This window comes from Salmo salar, chromosome 16 (assembly GCF_965601325.2).
Source record: "Salmo salar chromosome 16, fSalSal1, whole genome shotgun sequence".
Taxonomy (NCBI): domain Eukaryota; kingdom Metazoa; phylum Chordata; class Actinopteri; order Salmoniformes; family Salmonidae; genus Salmo; species Salmo salar.
The window spans coordinates 83,722,171-83,736,646 of NC_138306.1; the positions used below are offsets into that span (position 1 = coordinate 83,722,171).

General features: G+C 46.2%; 1 protein-coding gene across 4 annotated transcripts in view; it reads right to left on the bottom strand.

Moving 5' to 3' along the window:
- The window catches only part of LOC106574803 (trafficking kinesin-binding protein 2), a 51,214-nt gene that overhangs the window by 8,162 nt on the left and 28,576 nt on the right, over positions 1-14,476 (bottom strand). For 2 of the 4 annotated variants that reach the window (XM_082963049.1, XM_082963051.1), the window contains 12 exons: positions 14,030-14,077; positions 11,892-11,968; positions 11,665-11,781; positions 11,353-11,562; positions 9,923-10,001; positions 9,586-9,716; positions 9,418-9,492; positions 6,804-6,941; positions 2,521-2,600; positions 2,202-2,372; positions 1,691-1,995; positions 615-809 (listed from right to left, as the gene is read on the bottom strand). In XM_082963049.1, the coding sequence (XP_082819175.1) occupies positions 615-809; positions 1,691-1,995; positions 2,202-2,372; positions 2,521-2,600; positions 6,804-6,941; positions 9,418-9,492; positions 9,586-9,716; positions 9,923-10,001; positions 11,353-11,562; positions 11,665-11,781; positions 11,892-11,968; positions 14,030-14,077 (1,626 nt within the window). The remainder of the gene's footprint in view (positions 1-614; positions 810-1,690; positions 1,996-2,201; positions 2,373-2,520; positions 2,601-6,803; positions 6,942-9,417; positions 9,493-9,585; positions 9,717-9,922; positions 10,002-11,352; positions 11,563-11,664; positions 11,782-11,891; positions 11,969-14,029; positions 14,078-14,476) is intronic. The other 2 variants (XM_082963050.1, XM_082963052.1) reach the window with 1 other exon arrangement.

Consider the following 14,476-nt stretch of genomic DNA (forward strand, 5'->3'; position numbering starts at 1 on the left):
ACTGATGTCTTGAGATGTTGCTTCAATATATCCACATAATTTTCCTCCCTCATGATGCCATCTATTTTGTGAAGTGCACCAGTCCGTCTTGCAGCGAAACACCCCCACAACATGATGCTGCCACCCCCGTGCTTCATGGTTGGGATGGTGTTCTGCGGGTTTGCAAGCCTCACCCTTTTTCCTCCAAACATAACGATGGTCATTATGGCCAAACAGTTCAATTCCACTGGAATTGTGATACAGTGAATTATAAGTGAAATAATCTGTCTGTAAACAATTGTTGGAATAATGACTTGTGTCATGCACAAAGTAGATGTCCTAACTTGCCAAAACTATAGTTTGTTAACAAGAAATTTGTGGAGTGGTTGAAAAACGATTTTTAATGATTCCAACCTAAGTGTATGTAAACTTACGACTTCAACTGTATGTATGTATGTATGTATGTATGTATGTATGTATGTATGTATGTATGTATGTATGTATGTATGTATGTATGCATGTATGTATGTATGCATGTATGTATGTATGCATGTATGTATGTATGTATGTATGTATGTATGTATGTATGTATGTATGTTTATCAATTGTGAAATGGACATAGTGAATAAAAGTACCTCTCATGTCATATGTCTGTTCTTCGTCGCCTCCCTCTTCGTCTTCCTCCAGGTCGGTGAGGCGGTAGACGGCGTCGGCGAGAGCATCATGGGGGAGGGGCCGAAAGCCTTTGGTGACCACGCCCGGGTGGGGGTCCAGGATGGTGCCCAGGTGGGGCTTGGCCAGCTGCTGCCAGTGGTGCAGAGTCAGAGAGCCTAGAGGGGTCAGAGGTTAAAGGTTAGGGGTCAGGCGTCAAATGCGTTACTCACAGTCTAATATTCACAGATGACAATTAGGAGTGTTACAGTTGACAGATATCATAATGTGACCAAGTGGGTTTAAACTCTGGTCTCAGGGAGCCCAGAGAGGTCAAAGGTTAGAGGTCAGGGATCAATATGTAACATCACAACTAAACTAAAACTCCTAATTAATATCCTAATTACAAGAGTACCAGTATACAGATATGATAATATAGACATCATAGCTATTGGGTCAGGAATAACTCCTGGATAGATATTATAGCTATTGGGTCAGGAATAACTCCTGGATAGATATCATAGCTATTGGGTCAGGAATAACTCCTGGATAGATATCATAGCTATTGGGTCAGGAATAACTCCTGGATAGATATCATAGCTATTGGGTCAGGATTTACTCCTGGATAGATATCATAGCTATTGGGTCAGGAATAACTCCTGGATAGATATCATAGCTATTGGGTCAGGAATAACTCCTGGATAGATATCATAGCTATTGGCTGCATTCCAGGCCACCTACATTCAGTAACCACATCTCTAAGGCTGTGTTTAGACAGGCAGCCCAATTCTGATCTTTTTCTCACCAATTGGTCTTTTGTCCAATCACATCAGATATTGGTCTTTTGACCAATCACCTCTGATAAAATCGTGACAAAAAAAAAATCAGATTTAGGATGCCTGTCTAAACGCAGCCTAACATATTGAAATCTGATGCCTGACTGCAATGTAGAGGATGTGGCATTCAATCACTGGTTAATTTGTGCAGCGGGGCTGCTTATCGCACAGCCTGGAACGCGGCCATTATCATGACTACACTTAAAGCATGAACGTATCCTTACCCTCCATGGGCTTGACGATCTGCAGCTTCTCAGGCAGGAAGGTCTTAAAACAGCTGGACGAGACCGAGAACTCTGATAGGTTGGTGAAGGATGACATGACGCTGCTCATTGGTGAGCTGTAGCCACTCCCCTCCACATCTGATTCCGCTCCCCCGGCCAGGGCCTCCAGCTTCTTATCGCGTTCCGCCTGGAAGAACTGCCGCTCGCACAGGAAATTCTGCCGCCGCAGGGAGAGGCGGTGCAGCGCCGACACGAGGTCATTTCCTCCTGGTGCGCCAGGCTTGCCGAGCGGGACCTCCTCCCTACTACAAAGACAGACACGCAACACAAACACATGCTTACCCAAATGTACTCCTCTGTAGGCTCTAAATTCACTGAAATAAGTTTGAATTAAATCATATAAAATATTATGCTAAATTCTCTCACATATTGTTGACACTGACTCCACTACAGTCAATGCAGGTCCTTTAGACTGCAGGTCTAACAATCAACATCAACCTGGGTAACTCACTTGGCGCCGCCGTGTGATTGGTCGATCCCCTGTGCGGACAGGAAGGGCTGGGCCGTCATCACCAGGCAGCTGCCTCCCGAGCCGGGGATAGGGGGCGTGGCCATCGCCGCAGCTCGCTCTACCGACTCGTTGACCACGCGTACAGTCTGAAACACCCTCTTCTGGGAAACCCTGGTGATGGGGAGAGAGGGAGAAGGAGAGGAGAGGAAGAGAGCTTCTGCTTTTATTGCTTTTGATCTTCTGTGTGTGTGTGTGTGTGTGTGTGTGTGTGTGTGTGTGTGTGTGTGTGTGTGTGTGTGTGTGTGTGTTCTATACTGACTTTTGTTCCTGGAAAGCCACCTCGTCCTCGACACTCAGCTCTCTCCTCATGGTGCCCTCAATCTCTGCTGCCAGGGAGTCCTGAGACACAGTCATTTACACTCATTAATAGGTACACACACTATTGGGCACACGCACACATATTCACACATAAATAGGATTGACATACACATATTCACATATTCACATATTCACACACACACACACACACACACACACACACACACACACACACACACACACACACACACACACACACACACACACACACACACACACACACACACACACAAGGGACGTGCATCTTACCCTTTAAAGATAATTTCATAGGTACCTAGATACATGGGCTCCAATACGATACAGGAACGATACGTTTTAGTTTGAAATTATTGAGTTTAATTAGAGAATGAATTGATGCACTAACATTTGCTGCATAAACACATTCATTTTCCATTCTAAATAAAAATCTGCTGCTGATGGAGCTCATGAGCTGGGCCTGTCTGAGCTGGATCTGTCTGAGCTGGATCTGTCTGAGCTGGATCTGTCTGAGCTGGGCCTCTCTGAGCTGGGCCTCTCTGAGCTGGATCTGTCTGAGCTGGATCTGTCTGAGCTGGGCCTCTCTGAGCTGGGCCTCTCTGAGCTGGGCCTCTCTGAGCTGGATCTGTCTGAGCTGGATCTGTCTGAGCTGAATTCTGTGTCTATGTGTAAATTATGTATGTCATTTAGGCACCTGATCTGAGTCATAAAGGAGACTAGGCATCTACCACCCCATGACCACTATCAGATTAGGTGGGCAATGTAGCCTGTTTTTTTCTCCCCCCACTTTGGTTCTGAAATCCCCATCACCCACTGATTAACTTGATGTTTTTGCAGCTTAAGTGTTTGAGGTAGTAATGTATCAATATTTATTGTTTACAAATTAGCTATGACATAGCCAATGAATATATGGCACAACTTTGAATTTCACCCGTTTTACATTTTTTATTGCGTGTTCTTCTCCCCTTGCTTCGACCACGCAGTGCGCCTCGCAGAAATGATTTGCTTTCCTTATTATTAAATTATCAACTTTACCCTGTATATCTAAAAATGACCATATACACTGATTGTTTAAAGCAAAACTGCCAAAACTAAAGTAACAGGCCGCCTACCTCACGCGACATCACATTAGTGGAAACCAAATCAAATTGTATTTGTCACATGTGGCGAATACAACACGTGTAGACCTTACCATGAAATGTTTACTTACAAGCCCTTAACCAACAATGCAGTTCAAGAAATAGATTTAAGAAAATATTTACTAAATAAACTACCGTAAAAAAAATCTCATCAAAAAGTAACAATACATTTACATAACAATAACGAGGCTATATACAGGGGGTACCGGTACCGAGTCAATGTGGGGGCTATATACAGGGGGTACCGGTACAGAGTCAATGTGGAGGCTCTATACAGGGGGTACCGGTACCGAGTCAATGTGGAGGCTATATACAGGGGGTACCGGTACAGAGTCAATGTGGAGGCTATATACAGGGGGTACCGGTACCAAGTCAATGTGCGGAGGTACAGGATAGTCAAGGTAATTTGTAAAGCGACTATGCATAGTTAATAAACAGCGAGTAGCAGCAGTGTAAAAACAACGGGGGGAGGGGGGTCAATGGAGACAGTCTGAGTGGCCATTTGATTCGTTGTTCAGCAGTCTTATGGCTTGTGGGTAGAAGCTGTTAAGGAGACTTGGAGCTACGGTATCGTTTGCCGTGCGGTAGCAGAGAAAACAGTCTACGACTTGGGTGACTGGAGTCTATGACAATTTATTGGGCCTTCCTCTGACACCACCTGGTATATTGGTCCTGGATGTCAGGAAGTTTGACCCCAGTGATGTACTGGGCCTTACAGTCAGATGCCGAGCAGTTGCCATACCAGGCTGGGATGCAACCGGTCAGAATGCTCTCGATGGTGCAGCTGTAGAACTTTGAGGATCTGTGGACCCATGCCAAATCTTTTTAGTTTCCTGAGTGGGAAAAGGTGTTCTCGTGCCATCTTCACAACTGTCTTGGTGTGTTTGGACCCTGACAGTTTGTTGGTGATGTGGACACGAAGGAATTTGAAGCTCTCAACCTGCTCCACTTCAGTCCCTTCGATGTTAAATGGGGGCCTGTTTGGCCCTCCATTTCCTGTAGTCCACAATCAACTCCTTTGTCTTGCTCACATTGAGAGAGAGGTTGTTGTCCTGGCACCACACTGCCAGGTCTCTGACCTCCTCCCTATAGGCTGTCTCATCGTTATCGGTGATCAGGCCTACCACTGCTGCGTCGTCAGTAAACTTAATGATGTGTTGGAGTCGTGCTTGGCCATGCAGTTGAGGGTGAACAGGGAGTACAGGAGGGACTAAGCACGCACCCCTGAGGGGCCCCAGTGTTGGCAGATGTGTTGTTACCTACCCTTACCATCTGGGGCAGCCGTCAGGAAGTCCAGGATCCAGTTGCAGAAGATGTTTAGTCCCAGGGTCCTTAACTTAGTGATGAGCTTTGTGGGCCCTATGGTGTTGAACACTGAGCTGTAGTCAAGGAACAGCATTCTCACATGGGTGTTCCTTTTGTCCAGGTGGGAAAGGGCAGTGGGCAGTGCGATTGAGATTGCGTCATCTGTGGATCTGTTGGGGCGGTATGCGAACTGGAGTGGGTCTAGGGTTTCTGGCATGATGGTGTTCATGTGAGCCATGACCAGCCTTTCAAAGCACTTCATGGTTACTGGCGTGTGTGCTACGGGGCGGTAGTCATTTAGGCAGGTTACTTTAGTGTTCTTGGGCACAGGGACTATGGTGGTCTGTTTAAAACATGTAGGTATTACAGACTTGGCCAGGGAGAGGTTGAAAATGTCAGTGAAGACACTTGGCAGTTTGTCCGCGCATGCTTTGAGTACACGTCCTGGTAATCCGTCTGGCCCCGCGGCTTTGTGAATGTTGACCTGTTTAAAGGTCTTGCACACATCGGCTACGGAGAGCATGATCACACAGTCCTCCGGAACAGCTGGTGCTCTCAGTGTTGCTTGCCGCAAAGCGACCATAAAAGGCATTTAGCTTGTCTGGTAGCCTCGCATCACTGGGCAGCTCGCAGCTGGGTTTCCCTTTGTAGTGCGTAATAGTTTTCAAGTCCTGCCACATCCAGAGCCGGTGTAGTAGGATTCAATCTTAGTCCTGTATTGACACTTTGCCTGTTTGATGGTTCGTCTTAGCGCATAGCGGGATTTCTTATAAGCGTCCGGATTAGTGTCCAGCTCCTTGAAAGCGTCAGCTCCAGCCTTTAGCTTGGTGTGGATGAATCCTGTGATCCATGGCTTCTCAAGGCAGGCCTGGTTGTTGCTAGATATGTTTGCGTTGGAGACAAGTTTAGCTAACCCTTTTCCTAACCTTAATCTAATTCTCCTAACCTGCTGCGAAAAGTATCTTCTGCTAGTAAAAACCGGCAGACCTGAGGTTCCACTAATTCAATACAGCCTCCTGCCCAACTTCCACATAACATAATAACTTGGATAGCTCATGTGTGTGCTAGAAAGCAGGCCATGTCGTGCTAGGTATCAACAGCCAATCCAATAGGGGTTGGAAGCTATAGTGAGCTTAGATTGGTCAATAGCGCCACTATGTCGCAGAGTATTTGCAAAAAGTTCAGCTTTCCCCATTTTTAGTACCGCCCTGTTCATGCTTCCTCGACCATGCTCGCATCACCCAACGGTCCCCCCCACCCACTTCACTCCATAGAAAATGAATGTTGTTTCATCACCCTCAGCGTGTTACGTGGAAATGCATGTTACCTCACGTTGATCAGCACGTGAAGCTGGGCACAGTGCGCAGTTTGACTAGACTAATGATATTGTCTGGGGTTGTTCGACATTGCAAAATGACTTGTAGATCAATGACGGTCAACACAGTTACATGCAGTTCAACACTGAACGGAGGACACATCAGGTGTCACAGAATATGAGAGGTATTTTCTGAAGGTAGAAAGAATATAATATGAGCAAAAGATATTAGTGAACCAGCATCTTTTTCACTTTGAATAGATTTTCTGACCGATGCATGCTACATTTGGTTCGGTTTGGGTTCCGCGGACTGAAGCACTTGTATCTTAAACATTTGAATCGGGGACTGCTGTGTTTTGGTGAATTGTTACATCCCTCACACACACACACACACACACACACACACACACACACACACACACACACACACACACACACACACACACACACACACACACACACACACACTACAGCAGGTATATATCTCACCATGGGGAAGAGTCCATAGGGCAGGTGTCGTCTCATTCCTGCAGACGGAGTGTTCTTACTGCGCAGCTCCTTGATCTCTTCCTGAGACTCATGTAGCATCCCCACACACTCTACATTACGGTCCGCTAGCTCATTCAGCTATACAACAACACAACATAGTTAACCCTCCACTAGCTGGTTCAGCTACACAACATAGTTAACCCATAAGCCGGTGGGGGGGGGGGGGGCAAAGCTGTCATGGTAAAGGGTGGCTATTTGAAGAATCTATAAAATATATTTTGATTTGTTTAACACTTTTATTTGGTTACTATATGTATTATTTCATAGTTTATGTCTTCACTATTATTCTACAATGTAGAAAATAGTAAAAAATAAATAAAATCCTTGAATGAGTAAGTGTTCTAAAACATTTGACCGGTAGTGTACGTGTTCCACAGAGGGTCAAATTAGTGTGTAGGCTTGTGGGGGGGTCATAGAGCAAAACAAAGAACACTATCGTGTTAGTGAGAGTAGTCTCATCTTTCCATAGAGGGGTCGTAATAGTTTTGTAGGCCAAACCGGTTGGACGCTACAGATCACTCTGTGACAAGACCGATTTTCAGGATGTCTCATGGTCTGACAAACACCGCTCTAGCACTGTCACCTTTCACCTCAGATGTGGAAGTGTGACATACATGCGGTGGAATGAGATGCATCCAATGCAAAAAAACATATCTATAGCTTTGATATATTTTTATGGGGATTTTCTTTGTTATGCTATTTAGATTTCAGCGGGGGCACGGACATTGACCTTAGGGTTTTTTAACCCCAAACACAGTTAACCCTCTGCTAGCTAGTTCAGCTACACAACAACATAGTTAACCCTCTGCTGCTGGTTCAGCTACACAACATAGTTAACCCTCTGCTAGCTAGTTCAGCTACACAACAACATAGTTAACCCTCTGCTGCTGGTTCAGCTACACAACAACATAGTTAACCCTCTGCTAGCTAGTTCAGCTACACAACAACATAGTTAACCCTCTGCTAACTGGTTCAGCTACACAACATAGTTAACCCTCTGCTAGCTAATTCAGCTACACAACAACATAGTTAACGCTCTGCTGCTGGTTCAGCTACACAACAACATAGTTAACCCTCTGCTAGCTAGTTCAGCTACACAACAACACAACATAGTTAACCCTCTGCTAGCTGGTTCAGCTACACACCAACACAACATAGTTAACCCTCTGCTAGCTGGTTCAGCTACACAACAACATAGTTAACCCTCTGCTAGCTGGTTCAGCTACACAACAACACAACATAGTTAACCCTCTGCTAGCTGGTTCAGCTATAAAACAACATAGTTAACCCTCTGCTAGCTAGTTCAGCTACACAACAACACAACATAGTGCAGTGGACATTTTTGTGTCCTGTGTTTCTGCAAATGCGTGACTACATATAGTGTATTGTTTCCTGATTGTGTTAGGATGTTCTGGGACGTTGCTCTCAGGGAGAGGACTGATAGAAGGAGAACAAAAAGGGAACACATTGTTACTTTGGCCCACCGCCTAGAAACTGTGTGCGCAAGGTCATGATCAACCTATTGCACCCTGAGAGCAGAGACACCTAGTTTGTATAAAGAGTGCTGAAGGGAGAGCTTCTGACAGACTTGTACTTTGAGTATTAAGTTTGTTGTAACCTCTCCGGCCGTGATAATAAAGATCTGTTCATTTAACTTTGACTGAGTCCCCTCTGCTAGCTGGTTCAGCTACAACACAACATAGTTCACCCTATGCTAGCCGGTTCAGCTACAACACAACATAGTTAACCCTCTGCTAACTGGCTCAGCTACACAACACAGTTAACCCTCTGCTAACTGGCTCAGCTACACAACACAGTTAACCCTCTGCTAGCTGGTTCAGCTATACAACAACACAGTTAACCCACTGCTAGCTGGTTCAGCTACAACACAACATAGTTAACCCTCTGCTAGCTAGTTCAGCTACACAACACAGTTAACCCTCTTCTAGCTGGTTCAGCTATACAACAACACAACATAGTTAACCCTATTCTAGCTGGTTCAGCTATACAACAACACAACATAGTTAACCCTCTGCTAGCTGGTTCAGCTATACAAAAACACAACAAAGTTAACCCTCTGCTAGCTGGTTCAGCTATACAACAACACAACATAGTTAACCCTCTGCTAGCTGGTTCAGCTACACAACAACATAGTTAACCCTCTGCTAGCTGGTTCAGCTACACAACAACATAGTTAACCCTTTGCTAGCTGGTTCAGTTACACAACAGTTAAATACCCACACTCCATGACCGTATTCCACACATACTCATTCATCAGTAATAAACACCTTAACTTAAACCTTGATGCAGCTAATAACCTTGAACACAAATTCACTGCTTGTGTCAACATAACAGACCAAACCCAAGATAATATTTTAAATACTACAACTCTGGGCCATATCATACCGCTTATCAGGTGCAGCTCTGCTCTGACATATAGCTGTGGTGCAAATGATGTTGGAGAGTTATGAAATGTTGTTCGGAAAAGGGCACACCTTAAGGCACTTCTATGGAGTCAAGAGTTCATTGAACTGTTCATTGCTAGACAACTCACCTCTGCAGTGAGTGATCTCTGGGCATCTTTCGAGGCCTGTAGGTGAATCCTCAGCTCCTCTTTCTCCAGGGCCAACTGGAAACACACTTCATTAGTACTATTACTCTACAATTATTACTACAACATCAACTTCAAACTGTGCTCTTCCTCCCCTTCCTCTCCCCTCACCTCTTTGACGCGGTGTTGGAGCTCTACTATCTGGGAGAGGAGCTGGGAAATCTCCTCCTGGTGTCTCATCACCTCTTCATTCTTATGGGACAGCTCCTCTGTCAGGTTCACCATCTGACTGTTGGACTCGCCTGAACCAACCCACACCCACACAGCTCTTTAATCCTTAGAGATCAATAACCTAATTACTTGTTAATTGACCTGATTCATGCCTTTGTGTGTGTGTGTGTGTGTGTGTGTGTGTGTGTGTGTGTGTGTGTGTGTGTGTGTGTGTGTGTGTGTGTGTGTGTGTGTGTGTGTGATTGTGAGATTGTGCGTTTGAGTGCTTGTGACTCACGTAGCTCCTTGACACAGTCACTGACCAGCTGTTGTTCTTTCTCCTCGTAGGTGATGGTCTCCGTCTTCAGATGACGGGCCTGGTCGGACCACAGGGTTTACAGTGAGGTGTTAGGAACTATCAGATGACGGGCCTGGTCGGACCACAGGGTTTACAGTGAGGTGTTAGGAACTATCAGATGACGGGCCTGGTCGGACCACAGGGTTTACAGTGAGGTGTTAGGAACTATCAGATGACGGGCCTGGTCGGACCACAGGGTTTACAGTGAGGTGTTAGGAACTATCAGATGACGGGCCTGGTCGGACCACAGGGTTTACAGTGAGGTGTTAGGAACTATCAGATGACGGGCCTGGTCAGACCAGAGGGTTTACAGTGAGGTGTTAGGAACTATCAGATGACGGGCCTGGTCGGACCAGAGGGTTTACAGTGAGGTGTTAGGAACTATCAGATGACGGGCCTGGTCGGACCACAGGGTTTACAGTGAGGTGTTAGGAACTATCAGTGTCTTCTGATCCCTCCTGTCTCAGCCTCCAGTATTTATGCTGCAGTAGTTTATGTGTCGGGGGGCTAGGGTCAGTCTGTTACATCTGGAGTATTTCTCGTCTTATCCGGTGTCCTGTGTGAATTTAAATATGCTCTCTAATTCTCTCTTTCTCTCTTTCTGTCTTTCTCTCGGAGGACCTGAGCCCTAGGACCATGCCTCAGGACTACCTGGTATGATGACTCCTTGCTGTCCCCAGTCCACCTGGCCGTGCTGCTGCTCCAGCTTCAACTGTTCTGCCTGCGGCTATGGAACCCTGACCTGTTCACCGGACGTGCTTGTTGCACCCTCGACAACTACTATGATTATTATTATTTGACCATGCTGGTCATTTATGAACATTTTAACATCTTGACCATGTTCTGTTATAATATCCACCCTGCACAGCCAGAAGAGGACTGGCCACCCCTCATAGCCTGGTTCCTCTCTAGGTTTCTTCCTAGGTTTTTGGCCTTTCTAGGGAGTTTTTCCTAGGGAGTTTTTCCTAGCCACCGTGCTTCTTTCACATGCTTTGCTTGCTGTTTGGGGTTTTAGGCTGGGTTTCTGTACAGCACTTTGAGATATCAGCTGATGTACGAAGGGCTATATAAATAAATTTGATTTGATCAGATGACGGGCCTGGTCGGACCAGAGGGTTTACAGTGAGGTGTTAGGAACTATCAGATGATGGGCCTGGTCGGACCAGAGGTACAGAGGTCAGAGTAAGGTGTGAGGGGACCACTATGAAGCGTTAAAAAGCCTGGACCGCAGAAAGTGCACAGTCGAAGTAGAATTGGCACGGACCACAGATCTGGGATCAGATCACCCTACCGTTTATCCTAACCTTAACCCTATGGGTCCTGGTCAAAGGTAGTGAACTCTAGGAAATGGGGTGTCATGTCAGCTATACCTCAGAGCGTAGGGCCAGGTTCTCCTCTTCCAGATCAGACATTTTCCCCTGCAGGGCCTCCAGCTGGCTGAGGGCCACAGCTGGCGCTAGGGGTTGGCGGGGGTGCAGCGGCGTTGAGCAGCTGGAATCAGTCTCACTCTCCTCCGAAGCGCTGGCCACCATCCTCAGCAACTCATCCTTTTTCCCCAGCTCATGTTGTAGCTGGTGCACCTGGGGGGTCAGACGGTGTGTGTGTGTGTGTACAGAGTGTGGTGTGTGTGTGTGTGTGTGTGTGTGTGTGTGTGTGTGTGTGTGTGTGTGTGTGTGTGTTACCTGGTCCAGGGCCTGTGCTAGCTGTTCCTCCACAGACTCATTGCGTTCCTGGAGCAGGTGGTTCCTCTGAAGCAGAGACTGACCAATCCGAGCGGCCAGCTCCAAGTCCCGGTCCCGCTGCAACCAACGATACATGCAACAGTTAGTCCACCAATCACGCGGCCACAATCATCAATGACAACTAATCACCGCCATGTGTCAAAGACAGTGCACCAATGAGAGCCCACCTCAGCCAATAGATGTGTGACAACCTCAATGTCATTGTAGGTCTTGGTCATCTGCTCCACCCTATCAGCACTGAGGACTGGAGAGCGAGAGAGAACGAGAAAGAGAGAACGAGAGAGACAATTGAATTTTAGCAGGGGAACAAGAAAACACGCCAGCATACACGCACATACAGTGGGGCAAAAAAGTATTTAGTCAGCCACCAATTGTGCAAGTTCTCCCACTTAAAAAGATGAGAGGCCTGTAAGGTACACTTCAACTATGACAGACAAAATGAAAAAAAATAAAATAACAGAAAAATCACATTGTAGGATTTTTTATGAATTTATTTGCAAATTATGGTGGAAAATAAGTATTTGGTCAATAACAAAAGTTTCTCAATACTTTGTTATATACCCTTTGTTGGCAATGACACAGGTCAAATGTTTTCTGTAAGTCTTCACAAGGTTTTCACACACTGTTGCTGGTATTTTGGCCCATTACTCCATGCAGATCTCCTCTAGAGCAGTGATGTTTTGGGGCTGTCGCTGGGCAACACGGACTTTCAACTCCCTCCAAAGATTTTCTATGGGGTTGAGATCTGGAGACTGGCTAGGCCACTCCAGGACCTTGAAATGCTTCTTACGAAGCCACTCCTTCGTTGCCCGGGCGGTGTGTTTGGGATCATTGTCATGCTGAAAGACCCAGCCACGTTTCATCTTCAATGCCCTTGCTGATGGAAGGAGGTTTTCACTCAAAATCTCACGATACATGGCCCCATTCATTCTTTCCTTTACACGGATCAGTCGTCCTGGTCCCTTTGCAGAAAAACAGCCCCAAAGCGTGATGTTTCCACCCCCATGCTGCACAGTAGGTATGGTGTTCTTTGGATGCAACATTCTTCGTCCTCCAAACACGACGAGTTGAGTTTTTACCAAAAAGTTATATTTTGGTTTCATCTGACCATATGACATTCTCCCAATCCTCTTCTGGATCATCCAAATGCTCTCTAGCAAACTTCAGACGGGCCTGGACATGTACTGGCTTAAGCAGGGGGACACGTCTGGCACTGCAGGATTTGCGTCCCTGGCGGCGTAGTGTGTTACTGATGGTAGGCTTTGTTACTTTGGTCCCAGCTCTCTGCAGGTCATTCACTAGGTCCCCCCGTGTGGTTCTGGGATTTTTGCTCACCGTTCTTGTGATCATTTTGACCCCACTGGGTGAGATCTTGCGTGGAGCCCCAGATCGAGGGAGATTATCAGTGGTCTTGTATGTCTTCCATTTCCTAATAATTGCTCCCACAGTTGATTTCTTCAAACCAAGCTGCTTACCTATTACAGATTCAGTCTTCCCAGCCTGGTGCAGGTCTACAATTTTGTTTCTGGTGTCTTTTGACAGCTCTTTGGTCTTGGCCATAGTGGAGTTTGGAGTGTGACTGTTTGAGGTTGTGGGCAGGTGTCTTTTATACTGATAACAAGTTCAAACAGGTGCCATTAATACAGGTAACGAGTTGAGGACAGAGGAGCCTCTTAAAGAAGAAGTTACAGGTCTGTGAGAGCCAGAAATCTTGCTTGTTTGTAGGTGACCAAATACTTATTTTCCACCCATAATTTGCAAATGAATTCATAAAAAATCCTACAATGTGATTTTCTGGATTTCTTTTTCTAATTTTGTCTGTCATAGTTGACGTGTACCTACGATGAAAATTACAGGCCTCTCTCATCTTTAAGTGGGAGAACTTGCACAATTGGTGGCTGACTAAACACTTTTTTGCCCAACTGTACATGTATACTGTACACACACACACACACCAAAATAAGCAACACGTTCATGCACAAAGACACAGACTATGTTAATGCATGTGCCTCCATGCAAGCACACCAACTTTCCTGTGAAACAGCCTAAGACACTACAAGCTATGCATCCACACACTACTAGATGCCAGTACAAGCCCACTAGTGGCAGTAGACTTAGTTTGTGAGTGTCTGCTGTCCTACGGTATAGCAAGAGAGAGACTCCAGAGCTCCAGGGGGCCACTCAGCCTAGTCTAATCCAGGTTTGAGAGCACCGTCTGGGCCTACTGGAGGACTGAAGCCCCCGCCCATGCTCTGGAGCTAACCGTGGAGAAAGATGCAGAGAGAGAAAGAGGGAAGCACTTTACCTCGGGAGCCAGGGTGAGAGTAGGAAGAGGGATCCAGGGAAAGATAAGCTGGAGGAAGAGAAAGAGAGACAATGGAGGAGAGGGAGGGGAACGAGGGAATAACAAGAAGAGAGAGATAAAGATGTTAGATGACAAGAAAGAGGGGACTCAGCTGAGCAGAGAGAGTAGAACCTAGGAGAGAAACGCCAGCTGAGCAGAGAGAGTAGAAGCTAGGAGAGAAACGCCAGCTGAGCAGAGAGAGAAGAACCTAGGAGAGAAACGCCAGCTGAGCAGAGAGAGAAGAACCTAGGAGAGAAACGCCAGCTGAGCAGAGAGAGAAGAACCTAGGAGAGAAACGCCAGCTGAGCAGAGAGAGAAGAACCTAGGAGAGAAACGCCAGCTGAGCAGAGAGAGTAGAACCTAGGAGAGAAACGCCAGCTGAGCAGAGAGAGAATAACCTAGGAGAGA